General features: G+C 40.0%; 1 protein-coding gene across 9 annotated transcripts in view; it reads left to right on the forward strand.

Annotated features, from left to right (window-relative positions):
* The window catches only part of LOC135699730 (myotubularin-related protein 4), a 94,297-nt gene that overhangs the window by 50,657 nt on the left and 19,383 nt on the right, over positions 1-24,257 (forward strand). For 7 of the 9 annotated variants that reach the window (XM_065220023.1, XM_065220028.1, XM_065220024.1 and 4 more), the window contains exons 1-7: positions 14,710-14,982; positions 18,013-18,136; positions 18,208-18,397; positions 18,480-19,280; positions 19,343-19,724; positions 19,794-20,194; positions 20,254-20,780. In XM_065220023.1, coding sequence (XP_065076095.1) covers positions 14,905-14,982; positions 18,013-18,136; positions 18,208-18,397; positions 18,480-19,280; positions 19,343-19,724; positions 19,794-20,194; positions 20,254-20,780 — 2,503 coding nt within the window. In that variant the 5' untranslated portion in view covers positions 14,710-14,904. Of the gene's footprint in view, positions 1-14,709; positions 14,983-18,012; positions 18,137-18,207; positions 18,398-18,479; positions 19,281-19,342; positions 19,725-19,793; positions 20,195-20,253; positions 20,781-24,257 lie in introns of those variants that run through there. The other 2 variants (XM_065220026.1, XM_065220025.1) reach the window with 1 other exon arrangement.

Genomic DNA, 24,257 nt, shown 5'->3' on the forward strand with positions numbered 1-24,257 from the left:
TATTCTTCGCACCAGAAACACCAATGTTGCCTGCTGAACAGTTGAATGAGCATAATCATAAGACATTAGTGACTTGAATCATTAATAACTTTTGTTCCTTACATTTGATTGAAAAGTGGTTTTGAACAAAGTTGTAGCTGAGAAAATTTGCTACAATCACTGCTATCAGTTTCAAAAGCATAGTGATGTGGAGAATTGTTAGATAGATATGAACAAAAACATAAGTTTTCCCATAGTAATTCCCAAGCCTCCCTAATAAAGATAAATTAGTAATTCCCATATAAACTTGAAATGGTTTGTGCAAAGTCAGTTTCTTACTAAAGTAGTTCAAATTTTGGGAGGCTAAGCAGGAACCAATTTGGAACCGTTTAAGCACTGTGGAACGAAAATTTCAAATTTTGCATCAGTCTAATGAGCCAGTGGTAAACCTTCATCAATGGTTTAGGGATCTCGCAAACAGTTTAATGTTTGTTTGGAGATTCAGGCGAATTACTTTGAGAGTATTTCAAATTTTACTAATATCGTTTTAACTTTGGTTCTTACTGTTCAACAAATGAACCAGTCTGAGACTGAAAGTCTCGTAAATAAAGCTAAATATACTATGGTGCAAGATTAATTGGACAAAAGTAAGGTTAGAATTTTTTTGTAGGTGCCATATTTTGGTTTTAGTTGAACATAGGAAAAAAAGGAAAATAATACCACGTGTTGGGTGTAGTCGGATCTTTAAGGAAAAAAAAATATACACTAATTTTAACATAAAACCCTCTTTCGATTTAAAAAATACATGAAGATAGCTGAATGTATCAAATCTGGTGCAGGTGTCGTATGGTAAAATGCCTTAAAGGTATTTTTTATAAAAAAAATTTAACATTATCAACTCTGCATTTTTAACCAAAAAGTAAGATTTGACGTATGATTACGTGCTCGGTATCAATATTCGGCGACTGTGTTAGAGAAACAACTTTGCACGGAATTTTTGGTGCCATGACACGACCGATTTTGGTTTTTGAAATTGCACCCTAAATGTTGCTTTTACATGGTGTGTTAGATTTAAACTTATGGGAACTGACATCCGATTGATGACCTTGACAAATATCCAGAAAATACTCTTTAACCTGATCCTGGTCACGGCCGGATCCCTACGTTGTGACTATTGTTATGATACATACGAAGACGGATATAATTAAAATGCACCGATTGCTTCGCCGTCCTGCTTTGGCGCAGGCATACAAGACACTGTTTTATTGTATTGTATATTGTTTTCTAGAATCGTACAGTGGGTAGGGTAGTGGCACAATTAATCGACGATGCACAAACAGTGGCATTATTTTTAGCGTTTTGGGCTGGAAATGCTCACTAGTAACCCCCAAATAATATTTGAAAAACCTGTTGTGCAATCTCTTACTCTTCATCAATTTATACTACTTTTTGTACACGCTCATATGTTATGTAGGGATTATGAATCGAACTGAAGGGTTTTTTTTTCAAAATGAAGCACCCCTACAAAAATTGCACAGCTGTGAAATGTTCAAGAACAGCATGTTTAGGACAGATGTAAAGTTCCAGTTAGTATTTAATAGCAAAGAAAAACAAGGCATGCAACCACATTTGTGCAGGCGAAATTTGAAGCAGTGGAAGGATCACGAAGGAAAGCAGAATAGTGACGACGAGCTGTGGACAACAGTAACATTTAATCAAAACGTTGAAGGTGATCTTGCTTATGCCAGGGTGGCAAACCATCCGAGAAGTGCAGTAAAAAGTCGGGAATTATGAATGTAGTTTTTACAGTCAAACGCCCTAATTGAAGAGCAAATTGTTGTTGCTGTTTGTTCACTTCTGGATGTTGTAAAAACTACCATTATAATTCTCTTAAAACATATCAGTAAGAGAATTTTGTTTATTTATTTTTTCTGTATTGGTTAGGTTTGAAACTGAATTCCAAAATGAAGATTTAGTGGCCCCTGTTATGCTTATGTTTAGTTGGTGGAAACCAGATTTGGTAGTTTTTGAACTGACTAGGGTGGGTGAGCCAGTAGTGGAGGTACTAAGCCAATTTATTAATTAAAAAATAAATATACGATGTACACACAATTTTCATACGTCAATGTATAGCTTTCAATCTCTATTTTGATAGAAACATATTACATTGTAATAAAATTGCATACAATTTTAGAAAACTCATCCTCCATTAATAGCAGTGGCGTCGCGTAACCTCACTTTTTACCTGTGCACCAACTTTCAAAAACAGATTTAATGCCATTTTCATACTCGAATCGGTTGAATCACTTAATCTTCTAGTTAACTCGATACCTATCCATTGCAAGCAATATTATGATAATTTTTTATGTTTTGAGAGTTGGTGCACAGGTAGATTGAGGTTCTCCGTAATTTTTGGGCTAATTTAAAATTTAAAATATGCAAATATGCTTTATTTTAGGACAGCTACCGATACAAAATAATCTTATCCGGGTCCTCCTCACTATTCCGGCACAACCTCCATACCGCAACTATAGGTACACCACTATTACTGGAACACCTACCCTATTACAAAAATGCGGTTAAATTATTAGGATTTACTAATTCCAAATCAATTATCCATTTTACCACCTCTATCCGTATAATTTACCTGCTCTTCCTAACCGAATATTCTAACCTAGCAATCAATTGAATCATTGAGGCATTACCTGGGTCATCTTTAATTCTTGTACCCTCTGTATTAAAAAAAAACTCTATTCGATTTTTCTATTCGGCACTTTATGGGCACCCTTAATTTGATCAATTGTTTCTACCGGTCTGTTTTATTACTTTCTGTACTTGCTCTTATTAAAGTTACCAGGCAGCAAGCGAATGAGCATTTTCAATGTTGTGTTCAGCCTTTCTGAAAATGAAACTTTGTAACATTTTTTACGGCTATGTGATAAATTCATCCACACTACCTGCATCCGAAGCAATGTGGTTTTTACTGCATCTAAGTTTGGGGCTTTTCATAAACTTGGCAATTGTCTACGATCCATACAATTTTCCAAAAAAGAAAATTATGGGCGATTGTCTACGCAGGGAGGGGGGGTCTAAAACCACTAAAAAAAACTGTCTACGTAGTTTATGAAAAGCCCCTTTAATTACGGTATTCTTCCACATCCGTACTGCCGCTCTTCGCATATCCGTCCCATAGCGAAAATCAGCAAGCCGAGAAAATCGTGTTTTATGTTTGCTTCGTACCATAATGCTTCTTAGCACACCGAACACGATGCCTCCGGTAAAACGTGTAACGGCAAACTGGCAATGTTTGAAAAATCATAGCTCAGCCATTTATTGACAAACTTCAAATCTTTTATGGCCATTATTATTTATTTAGTATCAATAGATTTAAATCATTCAAACAATTTAACATCGTGTTCGGAGGCATTAAGTGATGAAACAAACCAATTTGACTGTCTTTCCAAACATTTTCAGAACAAAGTCCTTGAGTTCATGCAGTATTATGAAAATATATTAGCATTGAATTACTCCGTTTTGACAAAACAACTATGGGACTGACATGCGAAGAACGGCAGTACAGCCCTGTACGATTCGCTTGTATTTTCCGCGCTGAGATAAGATCTAATTTATATGGAACCACTCTTGAATAACAGTCATCCATCTTAACGGAGGTGCAGAATGAAAACGAAATGACATTGTTTTCAGATAAACGATTGCAATTATACCCACCACCCATATCATAATTGTGTAGTACACCCAACCCTTTTTTAACGCGGGTATATTTTTCTAAATTTCTTTTTCTGTGATGAAGTTGAAAAATTTCTGTAGATAGGGGAAATGGCTCTATTGGGCTCATCGCTAAAAATCTGCTATTTATCAATTTTATCTGGATGAACGCGTCATTTAGACGGTACTAATGGATATTTTGGTCGCTATTGACAATTTAGTCGATTGCTGAATATATGTATGGGCCCAAATTGGGGGCATTTGGCCGAAATTACATCCATTTCTCCTACTAGGTGTATTTTCTTGGATTTTTTCTGCGTTTTTGACAGCAGTTGCATCAAGTGGTTATTTCAGCATAGGAAAAAAGGAATATCAGACTGCGTTAAAAAGTGTTGGGTGTATTTTCTTCATATTATCAAATGATAATACACAACGTAAACATTGAGTACCTGCTCCCACGTAATCAAATATTGACCCGGTGGTTCTAATCCCCTTAGATTTGCTGCCCTGTTGCCCCATGTACGTGAGTAACGCCGATGTTTGCAAAACAGTGCGCTGCAATTTACGTTGAATTCGTAATCACTTGGGCTCATTCGAATCATTAACCGAGAAATGTTTGTCGAAATATTAGTATACTCGCGCGCGCTTCACCAAGTCGGGAACGTGACCAACCAGTAAGCCCCGGAAGTTTGTCCTTCGTGGTCTACCGCCGAGAAGAGCAAGCCGACAGTCGCCGCAATCTTCGCTGGGATTTTTCTGTTTTCGTCGAAATCTGTCTCAGATTACCAGAAGCGCCATCATAATCAAAAATTACTTGTGCGAGAAATTGCGCAGTTAGCATTATTCCATTCAGTGACATAATTTGCCAATTTTTATAGCTCTTTCATCGTTGAAGACTTGTTTGGTAAATATTGATTGATAATGACGACGTTGAGAGAGAGAGCTTTCTTCGACTCATGATAATCTTACTATGAGGAAGGCATAAAAAAGAAACAAATATTTTCTCGTGGTCCAAAGATTGACCATTACGATGCTATTTTCGGGGTGGAACTTGTCGTCGTTTTGTTTTGGTTGATAATGTTGCTTTTGGCGGAAAGAGGATCCATTAATATGTTTTGTTTTATTTTCAGAAGATTAGAACTTGAGATGTTCTAGAATGTTCAGCCACAACGAAAAAAAAAAAACACGTGCAGAGATAAGATGTAGAATAATTTTTTTAACCTTATTCAGGAGATTTTAGCCTCGGGCTAGTTGATCTCCGAAGATGTAGAATCGAAATTTGATGAGACACACAATTAACAGTATTGAGCGGTTAATTGTTATGGAATGTCATATTTTGCTCCACCTGAGCACCTACCAACAGACGAAGCGTGCTCTTTGATTGTTTCGTAATCCATTTATTTCACCTCTGTGTCTTTCCCTACCAGAGCTAAATTAATTAATCTTTGCAAATCATAAATTTACCTGCCTTCCGAATAGTACAAATCCGCTTTGGAAGTACAGTGTCCTCACATATGATGAGTTCACTTACTCACACAGTTAATGAGAGTACGATGTGGATCCATCCATATACCGTGGACAGAAAAAGCATGATTCTTGACTAGCATGGGCATTAGAGTGGCTCAAAATATCGATTTTGCACCAAGCTTTCAATTCAGGTCCTGATAACTCTCCCAAAATTTGAGCTCAGTTGGATGCGAACTTATACTGCACTGGTCTTTTAAAGCTTATATGGGAATTACTATGGGAAAAGTAAACGTTTTGTTCTCATCGTTCTACAATGATCTACAGAAAAGTTTGCTATCTGTTCTTATGTGAAATTTCCCTGGCTACAACTTTGATGAAGACCACTTTATGATTGAACGTCAAGATTAGTTATTAATTAATTAGGAAGATTATGTTCTTGTGACATGCCCCATCAACTGCTCAACAGGCAACATTGGTGCACTTGGCACGAAGAATACGGCAACAATCTTGGCTACTGGGGGTTATTCCGAGAGTCGAAATTACTTTTGTCACTAGTGAAGTGAGAAAAGTCACGTCGTGGTAACGTGATTCTCCATTTGATTTGCACAGAGAGTCACGTCACCATGACGTAACTTTCCTCACTTCATAAAAGTCACTTCGACTCTAGGAATAACCCATCATAAGTGCAAGATGCAGTGTTGCCCTGAAAGAAGTCTATTAATCTTATCAGAAAGTTATCGACTTCGAAATCAATTAATAACAAATTACCTTAAAATCTACAAGAAGTGGTCTTCAGCATAGTGGAAGCTGATAAAATTTCCCATAAGAGCAGATAGCAAACTTTTCCGTAGATCACTTAAGCGAAGAGCTATAACATTGAGAACAAAAAGATCACTTTTCCACTAGTAATGCAGTATGAGTTCGCAGCCAAATGAACTAAAACTTTGTGAGAAGTTTCGGAACCTGATTTAGAATCGATTGAGCTTGGTGGAGCAAAACCGATATTCTGAACCAGCCTAGAATCAGTGTTCGGAAAAAGTCAAAAACTCAACTCTCATGCATGAGTTTATTCGCCTATAACTACGCAAAAATCACCGATGAGTTTGCAGGTTCAAACATTCATTGCTCGATATTTTTACGTAATTCATTGTTGTAGTATTTTCATCAGTGGATGGAAAACTAACACAACATTTATGAGCATGCTGTCAAGTGACGTTTAAGAGGTTTTGATGAGTTTTAAGCTGAAATGATTTCTAGGCGTTGCGAGTGTGAGTGCGTGGAAATGCATGATAATCTCAAGCGCGAGATTTTTTTTCACTAGATTCACTCGGGAGTTTATTCTCTCAGGGGAGGCTCAATGAATGAAATTTGAGAACGATTTTCCGAACACTGCGTGATGTGTTTGAATTGTTCAAGGTAAGCACAAAACATCCCAAGGGCAACTAAAAAAATAAGAACCAGTTCCAGTGCAGAGATTTGTAATTGTCATTTCACGTCTTTCACGTTACATTGAAAAACCTATTTTTGACATCCTCTTTAGAAGAATTTATTCTCAAAAAATCAAAAAAAAACTCATTTAGTTTTTCGTAAATGACAAAGATTTACCTGGTAACAAATTCCATGCATCCCGTGTTACATTATTGTTATCCAGGCAGTTAAGGACGCAGATGCTTGTTCACTTTAACGGCTCCGTGGAATTGTTTTGCTTAATTCAATTAATTTCGTTACAAATTTAGCTAATAACAAAAACTGTACATGTTCGTCACTGTTAGGATTATCACTGACAATTGACATGGTTTCCCTTGAAGATGATTTTTAGCTCGAATGAGGGCCCAAAGCTGGTTTGTCAATATCGCCGAGTGTGGTCGATATTTTGCAGCTCCAATAGATAAATTCTGAAGATTTTCTTCAGAGATGTTAAGGTTGAATGGATCTCACTGCTGACGCTGCGGATTAATGATTTATCGGAAGACCCAGAAATCCAGGTTGCATTTTATTTATTTAAAGGGGGGATGTTTCTCAGAGTCTTAAACTATGTTAATCATCGATCGAGTTTCCACTTGCTGCAATTACGGCCTTCACACGCTTCTGGAATGCACGGCAGTTTCTAATAATGTAGTCTGGATCAATTTCTCTCCAGGTACGGGTCACTGTTTGTCTGAGGCTTGCTGTACTCGGGTGGCGTTTAGAACAGGCCTTGGTCTTCATGACGCACCATATTAAGTAATCCAGCAGATTAAGATCGGGGCTGGATGAAGGCCACATATCCTTCGCCCAGAACGCAAGATGTTCCTGCAACCACTTCTGAGCAGTGCTAAAAATTTTCATATCATTCGATTGAAGATGAACCACTACAACCATTCAATCAATTCTGTGTAAACGAATTCTCACATGACCATAATTTGAAGAGCCCCTTTCTCATTCGAAGTTCATTGTCACTGTCAATTGAGTCACTCAGTATCATTTGATATACGACAGTGGAGTATGGAAGAAATCCAGAAAAATGGTCCCGAACAGACAAGTCGACCCGACGTCGGATCAATGTAAGGCTAATTTAAGGTCGATGTCGACCCAATGTCGTGTTAATGTCGGGTCAATTTTGGGTTTATGTCGGGTCAACATCGGGTTGGGGTTTGATAGAAGTCAGGTTGGTGTCGGGTTGGCTTAGCTTTTTCGCCGGAATGTCGACCAGAGCTCCGTTTGTGTGTAGGTTACACTCAATCGAATGATATATAGCGTTTCTCAAATGAGAATGATCCATGCCTTCGTCAAATGACTAAGCAACTGATATCACCCATTCGGAAGAGGTCCTCTTTGATAGCGAATAGCTACTTTTCTCATTTTCATCAAAAATGTTCAAATGATTTTGAGAATTTACAGCACTGCTTCTGAGTGCGGTTCGAGGTGTGGCACGGAGCCCCATCTTGTTGAAATACAACATTTGGCTTCGGACCGTACTGTTCTTTGATCCACGGAAGAACATACTTTTTTTTTTTTTTTTCTTAGAGAGATTTTTAGCCTAAGGCTAGTTCATCTCTTTTAAAAATTACAAAAAGGAATTGGGGCCTCAAAAGGAGGATCCCAATCTTGGCAAGTGGGCATTTAGCTTAATTATATAAAATATTGTAAAACACTACCTGTTGCTGACGGCAATGTAAACTTCGGTGAATTTTCGGATCTTCCGTTAGCAAACTCAAGTTTTGAGTGAGAATGCTTTTAGCTGTAAGTTTTATTTAATGATTAGATTAATTTTAGAAAACTTAATATATAAACTTACAAATTTTAATCCACTTCACGTGTTGAAGTTCACTGTGTCAACAAACTGTTTTTAATGTGTTGTGCTATCTGTATATAAATTTTAATTTAATAATTGCTAGCATTTTAATTCATGTAAACTTACGAGAGAAAAGAATTCAATACATTTTACCACTAGCAAACACTTTTAAAATGCGAAAGAAAATAAGTACTTAATAGTTTTTAATCTGTCTTCCTTTTGTTCTATTTGTTATCTGTTCTCTTATAACTCTCCTTATCTGTCCTGTCACCTGTTCTGTCATCCATGATGTCAATTGTCCTGTCAAGCGTAGCGTTACGCCCAGTCAGCTGCCCTGCTGCAATTTGGCTCGCTTCAAGACCGGTATGCAACTGGCTGTCTCCAACATTCCCCGGCCCGTATTGCTGGAACTTCCTTTGGGACTACGTGGCGAGCAGCGAGTTGTTGAGCGGTGGGTCCACAATTCGGGACATTCGGAATCAACCCAGACGCTTGCGAGGCACAAGGAGTTACAATCGGATGCGAATAACTTGGGATGCATGACACAGGCGGACAAGAGACTGGACCAGACGCAACGGGTATTGCATTGGGAGCTCGATTGGGAGCGGGATGGGCGCGTATATTTCCGAAATCCACGGGAGGCATTTGAGACGAAGGGAATGAAACTATGGGTCGTTTGAACATACCTTCGCACGCCGGAATACTTCCCAACCTGTTCGGTAGAGCAGCACTGTTTCCAATCGCTGGGGGCCGCCGGAACTGTTGATGACTAGTCGGACATTGATAAACTTCTGTCGGTGGCTGCAGCGCTGACTGTAGGCGAAGACTGTCTAGTTGATGCTGCAGATCTCGAACCTTCAGTTCGAGCTCATTGGTACGTGTTCCTACTTCCGATGTAATTCCCTGGTTGGCTCTTGCATTTGCCAGCTGTTGTGAAGTGGGCGGAGATATCACATTGAGGGGATAATCCAAACTAGATTGTGCTTGCGAGACTTGAGTGTTGGCTTGATTGATGATTGATTGAACGTTGTCGTCCACTGGCTTCGTTGCAGTAGTCCCTTTTGGGATGGCTCCGGTTCGAGACCTTGAGGAAGTTGGGGCATTTTTGTTCCCGGAACTTGTCAAGAGCGCCTCGCGCTGGGCTTCCAACCACTTATGGACTGTGCTAGATGCACTTCGTTGGCTTCGATAACTTTTCACGCTACCATTCTCACCTTCATTCAGCTCGTTCTGCAGCAGATTATACTTCCTTCTGATGAAATCTAACTCCCGCTCCATCTTCTCCTGCATGGCTTTGCTTCTGCTCTCAATTTCCTGCTGTACCGCCTTCTCACGCAATGCTTTGGCGTACTCCTGTACTTCCTTCATCAACTTTTCCTGGGCCCTTTGCTCCTCTTCGATTTGCTGCATTTGCAGCTGAATATTCGCCAAGCGAATCGATGATGAACTTCCTGTTCGTGATGGACATGGCAAGAGCGCTTGTGCACCATCTTCCTCACAATGGATACAACTAAAGCTTCGATCTTTGATGCTGTCGTCCACCTTGGCGCAGGAGAAATGGTACCACCTCTGGCATACGTCACATTGCACCATGTATCGGTCCGCATTATCAGGTCGATTGCAGTCGGGGCAGTGAGATTCGGTGGTCGCCTCCTCTTCTGAGACCCTCTTAACGACACTCAAACGTTTTGACCCTGGTCTAAGAGTGGACATCTTGCAACGGCGAATCGTATCGCTCCCGACAGGCTGATACTGGACCCGGCTAACCTCCAAATGGTCGATAAAATTTCTAAAAGTTTGTTGCTGACGGCAATGTAAACTTCGGTGAATTTTCGGATCTTCCGTTAGCAAACTCAAGTTTTGAGTGAGAATGCTTTTAGCTGTAAGTTTTATTTAATGATTAGATTAATTTTAGAAAACTTAATATATAAACTTACAAATTTTAATCCACTTCACGTGTTGAAGTTCACTGTGTCAACAAACTGTTTTTAATGTGTTGTGCTATCTGTATATAAATTTTAATTTAATAATTGCTAGCATTTTAATTCATGTAAACTTACGAGAGAAAAGAATTCAATACATTTTACCACTAGCAAACACTTTTAAAATGCGAAAGAAAATAAGTACTTAATAGTTTTTAATCTGTCTTCCTTTTGTTCTATTTGTTATCTGTTCTCTTATAACTCTCCTTATCTGTCCTGTCACCTGTTATGTCATCCATGATGTCAATTGTCCTGTCAAGCGTAGAGTTACGCCCAGTCAGCTGCCCTGCTGCAATTTGGCTCGCTTTCAGACCGGTATGCAACTGGCTGTCTCCAACACTACCAAAAGGGCCAACGAATTCAAAAGCACAAACAGAAAACACTCAAATGTTGTAAAAAAGATTCGCCTCCTTCAGGAAGGCGATGAGGGCGTCTGCTGCCGGGGACTCGTCGCCAAGCAGACTTCGTATGCTGGCTCCCTCCAGACCGAAGGCAACCCGAAGGTCCTCGAGCTCCACACAGTTGATGAGGATGTGTTCTACGGAGGCTGGCACTTCGCAGGTTTCGCAGGTTCTCCGGAACGGTGTTCCTCCGAAATTATGGGAGGCCCTGCTATGCCCGGTGCGCAGCCTGGACACCACTTGCTGCTCCTTGAGGCTCGGTCGATCCTTCCAGGGATCGGTGGTCGCCTTGATTTTTCGTAGTTGGTGAGTTCGATTGTTCCTCCACTCGTTGTCCCACGCTCTCCGAACCGTCCGCTTGATCCATTTTTTGATGTCCTGGAACGGAACATTGTCAGAGAACCTGGGTCCGATGGGGCCTGAGCCGGCGAGGTGGTCGGCGATCACGTTCCCCTGGATGCCACAGTGCCCGGGTACCCACATGTATACGGTGTTGGGCGGCGCATGCGTTACCGTCCCTTGTATCCACGGATGCTTTGGTGCTTCATAGGTTAGGGCCATTATTGCGCTTTGTGAGTCGGTAACGATGAGGATCGGCAAACATACTTTCTTAAAATCCCGATGTAGACCTCCGTGTTGACCTTGTCGCCTTCTGGAATGAACACCGGGTCCATAACGCTAGTAGGATGCTTGGTCAGGTACACGTTCTTGTGCTTGTCGGCCACGTCTTTTACCGGAAGAGAACTAATATACCGGTAGGTTCTGGAATTTGATACGGGATCGACGGTAAACATGCTCTCGTCGGTGAACAGGATTACCGGATTTTTTCGCTTAAGTTCAAGATTTTCTTGCATCGTTCGACTCATAGCTCCCGGATGCGGTTGGTAATCATGTGAGTTTTTTCCGTGCCCTCGACTTCGCCCCGCAATCTTCCTTTACGATCTCCCGTGCCGTAAAGTCACTGATCCCGTGTTCCTTTGCCATTTTCCTTATTGAACGCACTGGATTCACCCGAATCTTCCTTTTGATAGCAGCGATAACCCTCGGAACCCGAGCTGACCTCGGAAGACCTGTGGCCACCTTCGCTGATAGTTGTCCTTTCTTTTCTTTTGACGGTCCACCGGGACACTCCCACGGCGATTGAAATGTCTTTTTGCGACATTTGCGCGTGGGACAAATCACGAATACGCTGCCACTTCGTCATGGTGCAACTGTCAAACTAAGTAAATCATTTTCTTTTATACACAGCCTACTACGGTATAGGTTACGTGCATGCAAAGAAAACCAAGGCATTGTATGCACAGGTGAAACGGAAACCTTATTTGTACTATGGTGCAAACATTATCACGCATACGGTATCTATTTTAAGATGGATTCACTAAAAACTCAAATAAACTTACCGTTAGTTCTTTATACTAAAAATATTGAACTATGCTCCAAATAGTGTTGTCATCCCTGCTCCCAAGCCTTGAGAAGAGAATGTTATCGTGACCTGAAGACAAGTTTAGTAAACTTATTGAGTAAGTATTGTGTATTGAGATCACATAAGGAGGATTCTGGACTCAAATCAAGAGAAAATCAAAGAGAAGTTTACATGACTATCAAATATTTCAATTGAAAAAAAATCATGAAAGACCTTGAAGAAATCCAGCTGAACATTGCATTAGGTCCTAAGTAACATTGATGGATCTAGGGGAACAGACCCAGTAATCAAAGGAACACATCTTAGTCCTTGTTACTTTTTATTACTTGTTGATAGTGACAAGACTCGGCTTTGTCTACCGAGGATGATCTTGAAGCAAGAAAAAAAATGAGTTAGTTAGTCTTCATCTATGTGGTTCCTAATCTTCTATTCGTTGTTCTTTAGTTTGAAGTGGTTAAGACTAGGGTTCTGATGCATGGTCATTATCGGTGTCATTCCTTAATTTTGTTGGTAAGGAATCCAATTTTGACTGACAAAGAGGCGCGCCTTTAGAGGGTGTTCCAGCACTCCGAAGGGTGTAAATAGCGGAACCTTTCAATTAGAATCGATTCCTTGCGATAGAGGCAAGTATGACAACTGTATCAAAACCGAATACTTCATCATTTCTCAATAGTGATGGAGTAATACGACATGCACTAAACTAAGGACACGGAGGGATATATTACAATAGATCAAATTACTGGTCGCAGTGGTATTAGGTCCCGAACAGAGGAAAAAAACATTGATGGGTAAAAGTTTCTTTTATCGATCTGTGTGCTGAAAATACTTGAGAATATCTTTACATGTAGTTGAAGATGCTAATTTCAAATAACAGACTAAAGTGGTATTTTTTATACGATAGATGAGGAGATGAAAGTATAGAATTGATAGTTCCATATAGAGTACGGCAATGTGAAAATTGCATATAGAGAGTAGAAAGCGAGCTAGACAACTTTTAGGAAGGTACAAATCAGTTTTATCATCGCTCTTTACCAAACTCCCCTTTTGGAGAGGGATGGTGAGGGGTGCCCCTCCCCCCCCCCCGCAACTACTGGCATGGCCGTGGGGATACAAAGAAAAAGCCGACGAAGAGAAACTGGCAATGCTACTTAGGAACTAATGCAATGTTCAGAAGACCTACATTAGCAAATCCCTTCAATAGTTTTCTGGATGATATACCTTCAAAGTTTGTTGAACTAATACCATATATTCCATGCATACGTTGTGGAAATTCACTTCTGTTAATGAATCTGTTATCTACCTTTACTACCCATCACCGAAGTTCATATCTCACCGGATGCGTTGAAATTCTTTTAAGGGACCATTCATAAATTACGTAGCATATTTTTGACCAATGTTAGACCCCCCTCATCTCCTCCCTCGTAGCGTATTTTGCTATACTTTATACATCGAACGTCACAAATTTTGATGTTCCCTAACTTGCCTTACTTGTCCCAATCTGCTGAACATTGAAAAATAACGCGATTTATCGCCTTGGTTGCGTTTATAACATAAAGATACAGCACTGAATTTTGTTGAATTTTTGGGCTTCAGATGATACTTTTGCTGTGTCCTTAGGGTTGTTCATTAACTACGTAGACAGTTTTTTGGGATTCTTCTCTCCCTCCCCCTGCGTAGACAATTTTCCATACATTTTTTTTTTAATTTGTATGGTAACAATAACAATAACAGACACTGTATGTCCAGCCCGGCTATTTGATATGGCTGTCCTCACGTTGCTCCTCCCGGGCCGGTAGCGGTGATAATGCACTAGTGTAGGGGAAAATGGGGCAAGACGAGCATCGTTTCTAAACCACACTTGTTGACAATTAAATTGATAAAAACAAACTATGCCACTTCTTTAATATATTTGCTGCGTATTGTAACGAAATTGGAAAAATACTAATTTATGAAAAAAGTGCAAAAACATAACATTACTTTTTCAAAGTTTGTCTAGTTTTAGTATCGTTTGAAAAGAATAAATGTTCCAATTGAGAATAAACAATAGTTTTTTTCATTTTCGACAAAAAAAACTTGGTATATCTACAATCATACTGTTGCTGGCCTCTTGCCCCTTAAAAGTATAAATTTTTACCAAAAATTTTAATTTTATTTTATTCCGGAGTTTAACAAGTTCTTCAAGCATAAGATTGCAGGCCAAAGCTTGAAGCATTTATAAGATTACCGAACGAATTATTTTCTCGTCAAACTAGTGGAATTTTATTCTAGTTCCGTTAGGATGGCCATCTTGTCCCACTTTCTCCTACAGCTCAGTAAAGTAGGAGAGTAGGTAGCTAGCGCCATCATCCGTGTGTAACAGAAGAGGATAGAACTTTGCAAGCAATATACTTTCCTTGCTCATTGTCGACGATGTCTGTACTTATAGCTATTAGTACTACCCGAGCGGTCGTCCCCAGCTCAAATGTGTATCAGCTCTCGAAGGAGTCACACCGGAATCTCGCGTTTAGTAAACAAGGAATCGTGTTTCGAATCGGTTCGATCAACGGCTATCGGTTTCATCTGTGCTGTGATCTGTTTTCTGGAAGACTTTATTTTCTGTAATTAAGCAAAAGTGATAATAGACTCTAAGATTGGCAAAACCATCTTCAAGGAATGGGACTTCGTTTTTTGCTGCTATCGCGTTCCAACAACGGCAACGATGGGTGCCGCAAGACCAACGCAAAAAAGAAAGTAAATATCGCCTACGGATTTTGCGCTTTGACTTCGGTGATGCACAGTAGAGGATTTTGTGTGAACTTGACCTCCGGGAATAATCTGATATTCTGCGACAGCCATAAAAGTGCGATAGACGAAGCAAGTTCCTGTACGTGTCAACTTTTGTGCGATGAGACGTAAATTGGAGCCGAATTTTCACAAAACATCAATAGTGGAGTGGTTGATTTGATAAGGCGGAAGCATGTTGCGAAATGCGTTATCAGTTCAGGTTTTTTTGGTCATCTACCTTTCTCGCTCTCTTTGTGTTGTTCCCTGTGTTGTAAGTAGGGTACATAGTTGAAGTTGCTTCTGTTTAATCTTGTGGGCTTCCGTCTCTACGTGCGTCACATAACAACAGCTATAGATGCATAAATATGTGCACAGCTGAGAATAATCTCGGTGCACGCCCGCATCGCTTATGCACTTGGCAACAGCACTATCGTCGTCAGCTGATAGTTGCATTCGAAATAAGTTCGAAAGTGATAGTGCGTATGTACGTGACTTGCTTCAAGCGACCGGGACTCGACCACTTAAACGTGACTTTGTTTGTTACTAGTCCAAACAAATTCAGTGCTCAATTTGTCCTAAGCAAATGATCTCTATGATCGCCGATCGGGAAACTCTGTCAAAGGTCAATCGATCAGTTTCAGTGTAGACAAAACAGCTGTCGGAGGGCACTAGGCAGCTCTAGGAACACGAGAAATAGGCTTCAAATTTTTTCAGGACTTCCTTAAGGCTTATTCCGTACTGAATTACGGTGAGAAAGCTTCATCAAAAATTATCCGGAATTTAGCTCGGTTTAGTGATTTATTGAAAAATTGTCCGAAAACTATCGCAGTAATTTACTAAATAATCTTTCAGCAACAGTGGAATGAGATGTGTTCTGCAGGAAGTAATGTAAGGCGACGTTTCTCAATCACCCGTGTAACGCGGGCTATCCTTAGCTGGGTTGCAGGAATTCAGAAAACTTGATCACAAGTTTTGATGTTTTATTGAAGTTCATTTTGAATTTGAAGTCATGCTGGAATTATCTAAAATGGTTGTAATTTCAAATTATTAGAAGGTTGCTGAATATTCAAATGTATATTCAAACAATTTGATGGAATACATTTAAATTTTCTTATAAAGAAATCCTTTATGAATAGCTTTTGAAGTGGGATGAGTAATAACTTTTTGCTTTTTGATTCCCTTAAATGGCTTTTGAAATTGACTTTTGAAAAATTTAATAAATTAAAATCGCGTGAAAACAACAGAATTGAATGTACACAAAAAAAACACGCTGATAATTTTGAGTGGCTGAGAAGCTCTATCAAAGATCCTAAAGAGTTAAAAGTACAGCCAACCTCCCCATTTCGATATTGAAGGGACCATATCGAGATACATAATACCTAATAAATGAATCTTAACCTCAAGGGACAATCGCAATACCCAAGCAATCAACAAGTCCTCCAATTCAAGTTTAAGCAAAAAGGCGGTAATCCATAAATGTTGTTAACACTGAAAATAAGAGGCATGTGCCTCCCCGATCCTATCCTGACGCCGCCATTGCCAAGCCCCTGAACACCGGTCCGATGTTTGTCTTTTCCACCGGTGCTTATCACAATCGACGATCGCTGGCTCCAGACTAAATCATGTCTTGGAAATTTTCCGTCGTTTCACGGAGCTGCACATCTGGACGCAGTTGCCACACACCGGCCGGTTTGTTTGTTAAACAATCTGCTCCCGAGAAACGCTTGATAATAGTGCGAGACTCTTGATTTGTTTGCACTGCATGATGCGTATCGACCGGTTTGCTTTGACACGGATCATTAGTGTTGGCTTGCCTATTGACGCTATTGAGCAAGAAATGAGTTCTAATGATTGAATTAGGAGAAAGTGGAGCAAAACGGCCGCCATAACGAAACTCGAAAAACCCACTATTTTTCCCAGAAAATAATTCTTCCTATAATCTTACAGATTGGCCTATAATCCTATTCTTCAAAAACAATTAGACAAAATTGTTAAAATTCGAAGAAAGTTAAAATTTTCTGGCATTTTTTTCACTCCTATGAGGCAACAACAATTGTAGGCATAAATAATTTTTTCTATCGAAAATAAGAGAAATATTGTATAATGGTACAGTAGTTTTCAAAGTACCTCGAAATGAATCAATATTAAATTATTAAGTTTAATAAAAAGTTACGTGGAACCATATGTTTGAACTTTGACCATGAACTAGTCTTAACTTAACATCTATATTAAGTTATCATGACAAACTTGATCATTTTCATTATATTTTTGTGTGGGGAATTAATATTTAGGCACCCTTATAAATGTATGGTCGTCGTCAGATTTTCAAAACTTAACAATACATTTTTATATTAATTTTGCATGTAACATCTCAGAACAATATTAAACAAGAGTAGCATTATAGTATTGCACTAGTGTCCATTGCTCGAATAAAAAAAAAAAGTTTATTTAACTTTATTTTATTACACCAAAAAGTTATAATTGTTCAGCTCTCACTAACTATAAATTACTCACTATGAAAAATATTATGTATTGATGTTTTGCAGTACGTAGCATGCACACATACTAAAGATGAGGTTTACACACATTTTAACCAATTTAATTGTCAAAAGTGATTTAGAGACGATTTCAAAGATGATGTTCAGTGGAGGCGAACCAGCCCAAGGCTGAAAGCCTCCCTAATAAAGTTAAATAATAATAATAATGATGTTCGTCTTGCTTCATATGGCCATCTTACCCTACCTTCCCCTACAAGTACTTCTCGATAGTTCCTAACCCATACGGCTTATCAATCCAATCCCGCAGGGGTAACTCGATCGCACTTTCATTTCAATTGATTGACGTTAATGCGAGGAGGTTATCGTAGTAAATAGATTTGCACCAAGCTATACCATTCTGCGTACACACGCAAACACACACACACACACACACACACATACACCTTAAAAGGGTAACGAACTAACCATTTGTTTTCCTTTTGCTTTCTGCTATTTTCAGAACATGGAAGGCTCAGGCGATGGATCACCTCAATCATCGATGTGTATGGTGAAGGCGGCTGAGCTTTTCCCAAAACCAGTGCTCGAAAAGGAAGAGGACAAGCTCACCGTCCGCTTCAACGAATGTAAGTACTTTTACCTATATACCCTACCCCCCCAGTTTGCCATTTATATTGATCGCATATAACCGAATCAGTGCCCGGCGAGTCCGTCAAATATCTCGGTCAGACGGATGACGGTATCCTAGCGCTGTCCAACTACCGTCTGTTCTTGCTGAAGAATTCCATCGGTGCGGAAACGTCCGTACCCCTGGGCTTGATCGAGTCCACGCAAATCCGGGACCTGTTCCACCTGATCGCCAACTGCAAAGATGCTAGTACAGTAAAGTGAGTCCTACTTAAAACAAAACAATCCCCTCTCTGCCAGTATTCTAACTGCGATCCCCCTCCCCTCTAACAACGTCCACAGATGCTCATTTTCCACATCGGAACAGTGCTCAGAATGGCAACGGCGGATATCGCTGTCCATCGGTGTTCCAGAGACGCTAGAGTCACTGTTTGCCTTTCCATTCCACGCGTGGGCATCGGAACTACCGACCCTCAATCAGGATAACGAATGGTACGGTCGATTACAGCGGGTCGGTAACTACGACGACGATTTCCGGAAGGAAGTCGAACGGTTGCAGTTCGATCTACAGGGGGCCTGGCGGATAAGCCATGCCAATGCAGAATTCAAACTATGTCCTTCGTATCCGAGATTACTGCTCGTGCCAGCGTGTATATCGGACGATACTCTGCAGAATGTGGCAAGTTTTCGAAGTTCCAGACGAATTCCGGCTGTGGTCTGGAGACACGAACGTACCGGAGCGGTGATCGCTCGTTGCAGTCAACCGGAAGTCGGTTGGCTAGGCTGGAGAAACTCCAAGGATGAACAGCTCCTGAAAGCTCTCTCAGATGCGTGTGCTTTCGATCGTGGCACGCAAGACTCGAGAACTCGTCATAACTCAACAGCGTCCAGCGAGAGCAGTCCTCCCAGCCCGGAGGGAAGTCACGAGGAAGTGGAGATGGACGAACCGAAGAAAATTCTGATCGTTGACGCACGATCGTACACTTCGGCGGTCACGAATCGTGCCCGTGGCGGAGGCTGCGAATGCGCCGAGTACTATCCAAGTGCAGAGATTCAGTTTATGAGTCTCGGAAATATCCACGTCATTAGGAAAAGTTTCCACGCACTGCGTCAGCTTTGCGCGTCGCAGCCAGATATTCCAAAGTAGGTCAAACAAAACCATCTCGTTCTATAGTTTCTAACTAACAATAACATTACCATTACAGTTGGTTGAGTCTGTTGGAGCGCACTATGTGGCTACAGCACATGTCCGGACTGCTAGCGGCGTCAATGGTCGTATGTCACGCGATCGAACGAAGTGGACGTCCAGTATTGGTGCACTGCTCCGACGGATGGGATCGTACGCCGCAAATTGTAGCCACAGCTCAGCTTTGTCTCGATCCGTACTATCGCACGATCGAAGGTTTCCGGGTATTGGTCGAACGGGAATGGCTTAGTTTCGGACATAAATTTTCAGATCGCTGCGGACACGGACCCGGATCGGACGAAACGAACGAACGATGTCCAGTGTTCCTTCAGTGGCTGGACTGCGTTCAACAGATCCACCGCCAATTCCCGTGTAGTTTCGAATTCGATATGGGTTACCTGGTAGGTTACGACGCACCCTTATGGTTGTTCATAGCGTAGAAAATTGAACCGTTGCATTTATTTTTTCAGATCAAATTGGCACAACACTCACATTCATGCCTGTTCGGAACGTTCCTCTGCAATACGGTTAAGGAACGTCTGGAAAATAGCGTTCCGGATCGTACATTTTCGGTGTGGCCTTTCCTCTCGGGACCGATGTACAAGAATCACCTGTATGTGCCGAATCGGGAACGTGTTCTGTGGCCTGCACATAGTGTAAGAGATTTGAGACTATGGACTGAAGTTTACCTGGGTAGTTGGGGTGGCAACCAAGGCTCGGCAGACTATCCGGCCAACGGAGATGGAGTGGCCGGGCAAGAGCTTAACGGTTCGATGACGAAAACTCGCTCATACGGAGATTTAATGACTGGAGTTAACGCCGGTGGTTTGACCAGAAGGTCAAGCGATCCTAACATGACTGTCGATTCTAGGTAGATTAACTCCAACATTTTCCAAACCAATTATCTCTCTAACCATTCTCCTATTGCAGTATTCTCGCTGGAACTTTGAACCTCTCCCAGGAGAACTCTATCGATTCCAACATGTCGTCGGATCGGGAGGTCTCGCCCGATCTGGTCGATCACCATACCAGCTCGCTGGCCATGATTCAGCACACCACTCAAAAGCTACAAAGTCTTACTCAGGAGCTAAACCAGTCCGACGAGGAGCTGGAGAACAACATCAAAAACACAAAGCGGGGAGCGCTGACTACCGAGAACACTACTACGTCTAGTCTTTTTATTAATGGAAATAGTGATAGTTATAACTTCAAACCAATTGTTCCTGAACAGCCGACCGTGGCCGTTGCTCCTCAGTCGAGTACTCCGCCGCCATTGGTTCAGCAGAGGCATCATCTGATGGACGAGATCGACGAGAATACGTCACGAATCGTCAAGATCGAGAGCTACCTGGGGGCAGACGTGGTCGACGGTCAGCGTGGTATGCTACGGATCGCCAAGCCCATTCCTGCTATCGATCTTGCCTCGGCCGACATGATGGAGAGTGTAGACTTGAGCGGTAATTTGAACAGTGTATTCAAGTTTATCAAGCACTTTCTTAGAAGGCACATCTGAGAGTAGATAACCGTGGAACAGGTTGTCGATTTCTACTAGCTCTAGCTTCGGCACGGCACTCCCATTCGGGGTGCCGCGAAGTGTTCGGTGAACGAGCAAGATGTACTTCCTTTGATTGAGGTACAGCTTGCAACGTGAGATGACTTGTTGACCTCGCTGGAAACGCTTGATAAAGAGGCGTTCAGTTTAAATGTGGCACAAGGAGCAAATCATACTTTGGTGCAATGAGTACCACTATCGCGAGAATTAACATGTCATCTACGGGCGAATATTGTCACTACCCATGAGATTTTTAAGAACATATTTTACGGTTCCTATATTATCGGTATTTACGTAAGGTTTCTCATTAGTCGACTTGTTATTATTCATGCAATGTGAATCGCTAATGGTATCCATCCTGGTGCAATCAAATTAGCAATCGTTTCATAATGAAAACAATAAGCATAACCAATCTACGCTATAATAAAGAAAACGACGAAAATTATTATCCGTTTAGGATTCAGAGGGTCTTGACGAAGCGATTTTCGTAAGATTTATTTTACTGCAGAAATACAATACAAACTGTATAATACACAAACAACAAATTTGTCCATCAATTTCACTAACCATTTTTAATCTAATTGTGTTCTACTTTACCAATATGCGTCCATCAGAACGTTTCGTATGAATCCGAAAAGTTGCAAAAAGTTCTTCCCTCCAGCCGACAATCACTTCACAATTTGTCTTCGTTTTAATTTATTTGGTCATTCTGAATCATAGATTTCGGTTCCAGACCTACCTTAAGATTGGTTCAACCCTATTGTCATCTTTGCAAGCATCGTTGTTATTCTTAATATGTTGGTTTGGCATCCCATTGTAGTCTTTGTCCTTTCTTCTTTGTCCGGGTGATGTCTTTTGTTAGTATGGAAAATTCATGAACATCATATCTTCTTTTGAAATTCTGGAGCTATCTTGTTAAAACTTTGATGATATCCACATGCTATTGCAAATCCTCTCGTTTGACAAGATGGTTTCTGCTGTAGCTACTACTTGTAGAAATATCCTCCATAGTGTTTCACGTCCATATGGAGGGGGGCAAGTCAGTTCTCCGCGATAGGTAAGTCCAAAGTATGGCCATCCATACAACAACACTATCGTCATGTTTTTCAAGGTTTAAGGTATAAGTGAGTTGCTAGGGTGCCGGCGGGAATAAGATGACAAGTTTTACTGGATTTGCAATGAATTTGTTAACAGGGTTGCTTCCACCCATTTGTTATAAAAAATGTTCTTCAGAATCATGAAATCATTAGATTTTTTAGTATTTGTAAGGTACAAGGAGAGGTCACGCTCACGAATCATAAGAACGCTGATTGTAACACTCTGAAAGCAAAATTGACAAGTTTTATGAGTCATAAACATACCTTACATCCTCTTCTTGTTACTTACAAGTAAAACATATTATTATATCATCTAATGATTTCATAATTCCGGAAAACATTTTTTTATAGCAGTGAGTGAAAGTAGCCCTGATGTTTGTAACCAGTTTTTAAAGATTTCTTTCGAGACTTTCTCAGATTATTATCCTATTGGCTCTTGAGAAAGCACTCTCAATCGGATTTTTTTAAGAGCATTGCATTTTGATGGAAGAAAACAGCTATAATTTATACTACTATTGTATCACTTGCACTGCTAGTAATTCACTAATTCACTATTCACTTTCACTATCACTTACAAAAAACTATAACAGATACGTATTTCGTTTCACTACTTGCAAACTTCTTCAGTGTCTAGTCTGAACCATGATGGGTATATACATGGTGATACAGCTTTGTCACTATTTTGGCGAGAAGATCGTGTGGGGGGAAGGGGGGTGGGAGAAGTGCGTTTTTAGAGCAAATCTTAAACAAACTCGGTCGCTGTTCCATACATGGCTGAATCATGAATTTGACACATTAGAACACCCATATGTAGTCACCTTGGTTGGAACTATGTAGACTAGACTAGACAACACTATAAGATGTTTGCAAGTAGTAAACGAAATACGTATCTGTTATAGTTTTTTTTTAAGTCATAGTGAAGGTAAATAGTAAATTAGTGTAAATAGTGAATTAGTAAAAATGATTCAATAGTATTTAGTATAATTAAAAGAAAAACAACATAATATTGTATAAAATTATGCTGCTAAAACGCTCATCAATCAATTTGGATAATATAATATTTATTAAATTAAATTAATTTAATTTAATTAATTTAGCTAATTTAAATAAACCTAATTTAAAAAACTTAATTTAATTAATTTCGTTAAATTGATTTATTTTAAATAACCATTTCCCGCCCAGAGTGTTCTGGCGTAATCAATTTTCCAACACTGGAGCGTCTTGAGAATTGGATTCTCTTCTTAATATTTTTGCCAGTTGTGATTTCAGAAAGTTATAGCTCACAACGTCGTGCTCTAGAGCGGGAAAGAGTTAAATATTACCTAACGCAAAAAAGTGGATTTTATTAATACCTCCGCCTCCAACCCTTCGTCACGCACTTTTCCTATGGCTTGCGTTACGTAATATTTGAATAGGCCCTCACTGATCACTTAATAGCGCTTCAAGTACCATGTTCCCCAGTATTCTGGCAAACGACTACTATGCCAAACGGGAAGACCATGGCAGAGGTAATGCTCGCCACTCTGATTGATAAACAGAATAAAAAAAAAATCTAAATCTTTTTTTTTTCTAAATGTAAGAAACTTTAAAAGTCCGTGATCTTGAAGCACTTAAAAATGAGTACTCAAAACAGCTAGAAATTACATCTCGAAAATTAATTAAAATCCTGGTTCCTGGATCAATTTACACTTTGGGAGTAATTTACTCAACATTTATCTTTGTATTCTTAAAAATTCTCGTGAGAAATTGCTTCAGTTTCTCTTCACTATCTTCTTTACAATTCGCTTTGAATTCTCTAAGAAAACTCGTGGTATGCCATTTAAAATTTAGAAAAGTATTATCCCAAAATTTTCTTGGATTTCACCTCAGAACTCCATAGAAACTTTCCTCAGATCTTGAAATGCTTCTCAAAATGATGTTGAGGACGATCTCTTGGAATTCTTCATGAAACTCTTCTTAGAAATCCCTTGGAAATTTCTCCAGAATCTCCAGGAACACTTTTCAGAGTTTCTTTTTGAAATGTGCTCAATATTTCCAACCAAATCTTCCCAAATTTTTTACATTTCTTCAAAATTCTTATAAATTCTTTTAGGAATTCTCTTTAAAGTATCGTCAAACTTTCTTAATAAGTCTGCAAATATTTTGCTTTATTAATAGGTAGATTCCCTTGGAATTATTATCCATATTTCGTTGTAGTTCTATTTGATTAATCGATCGATCAACATTTAAGAAACTTTCAGTTTTAGGTGATCGTTAGGAGTAGTTTCAGGATTGTATTCATATCA

Source organism: Ochlerotatus camptorhynchus, unplaced genomic scaffold (assembly GCF_037179485.1).
Source record: "Ochlerotatus camptorhynchus isolate MF236.1 unplaced genomic scaffold, CSIRO-AGI_Acam_v1.1 ptg000114l, whole genome shotgun sequence".
NCBI classification, from domain to species: domain Eukaryota; kingdom Metazoa; phylum Arthropoda; class Insecta; order Diptera; family Culicidae; genus Ochlerotatus; species Ochlerotatus camptorhynchus.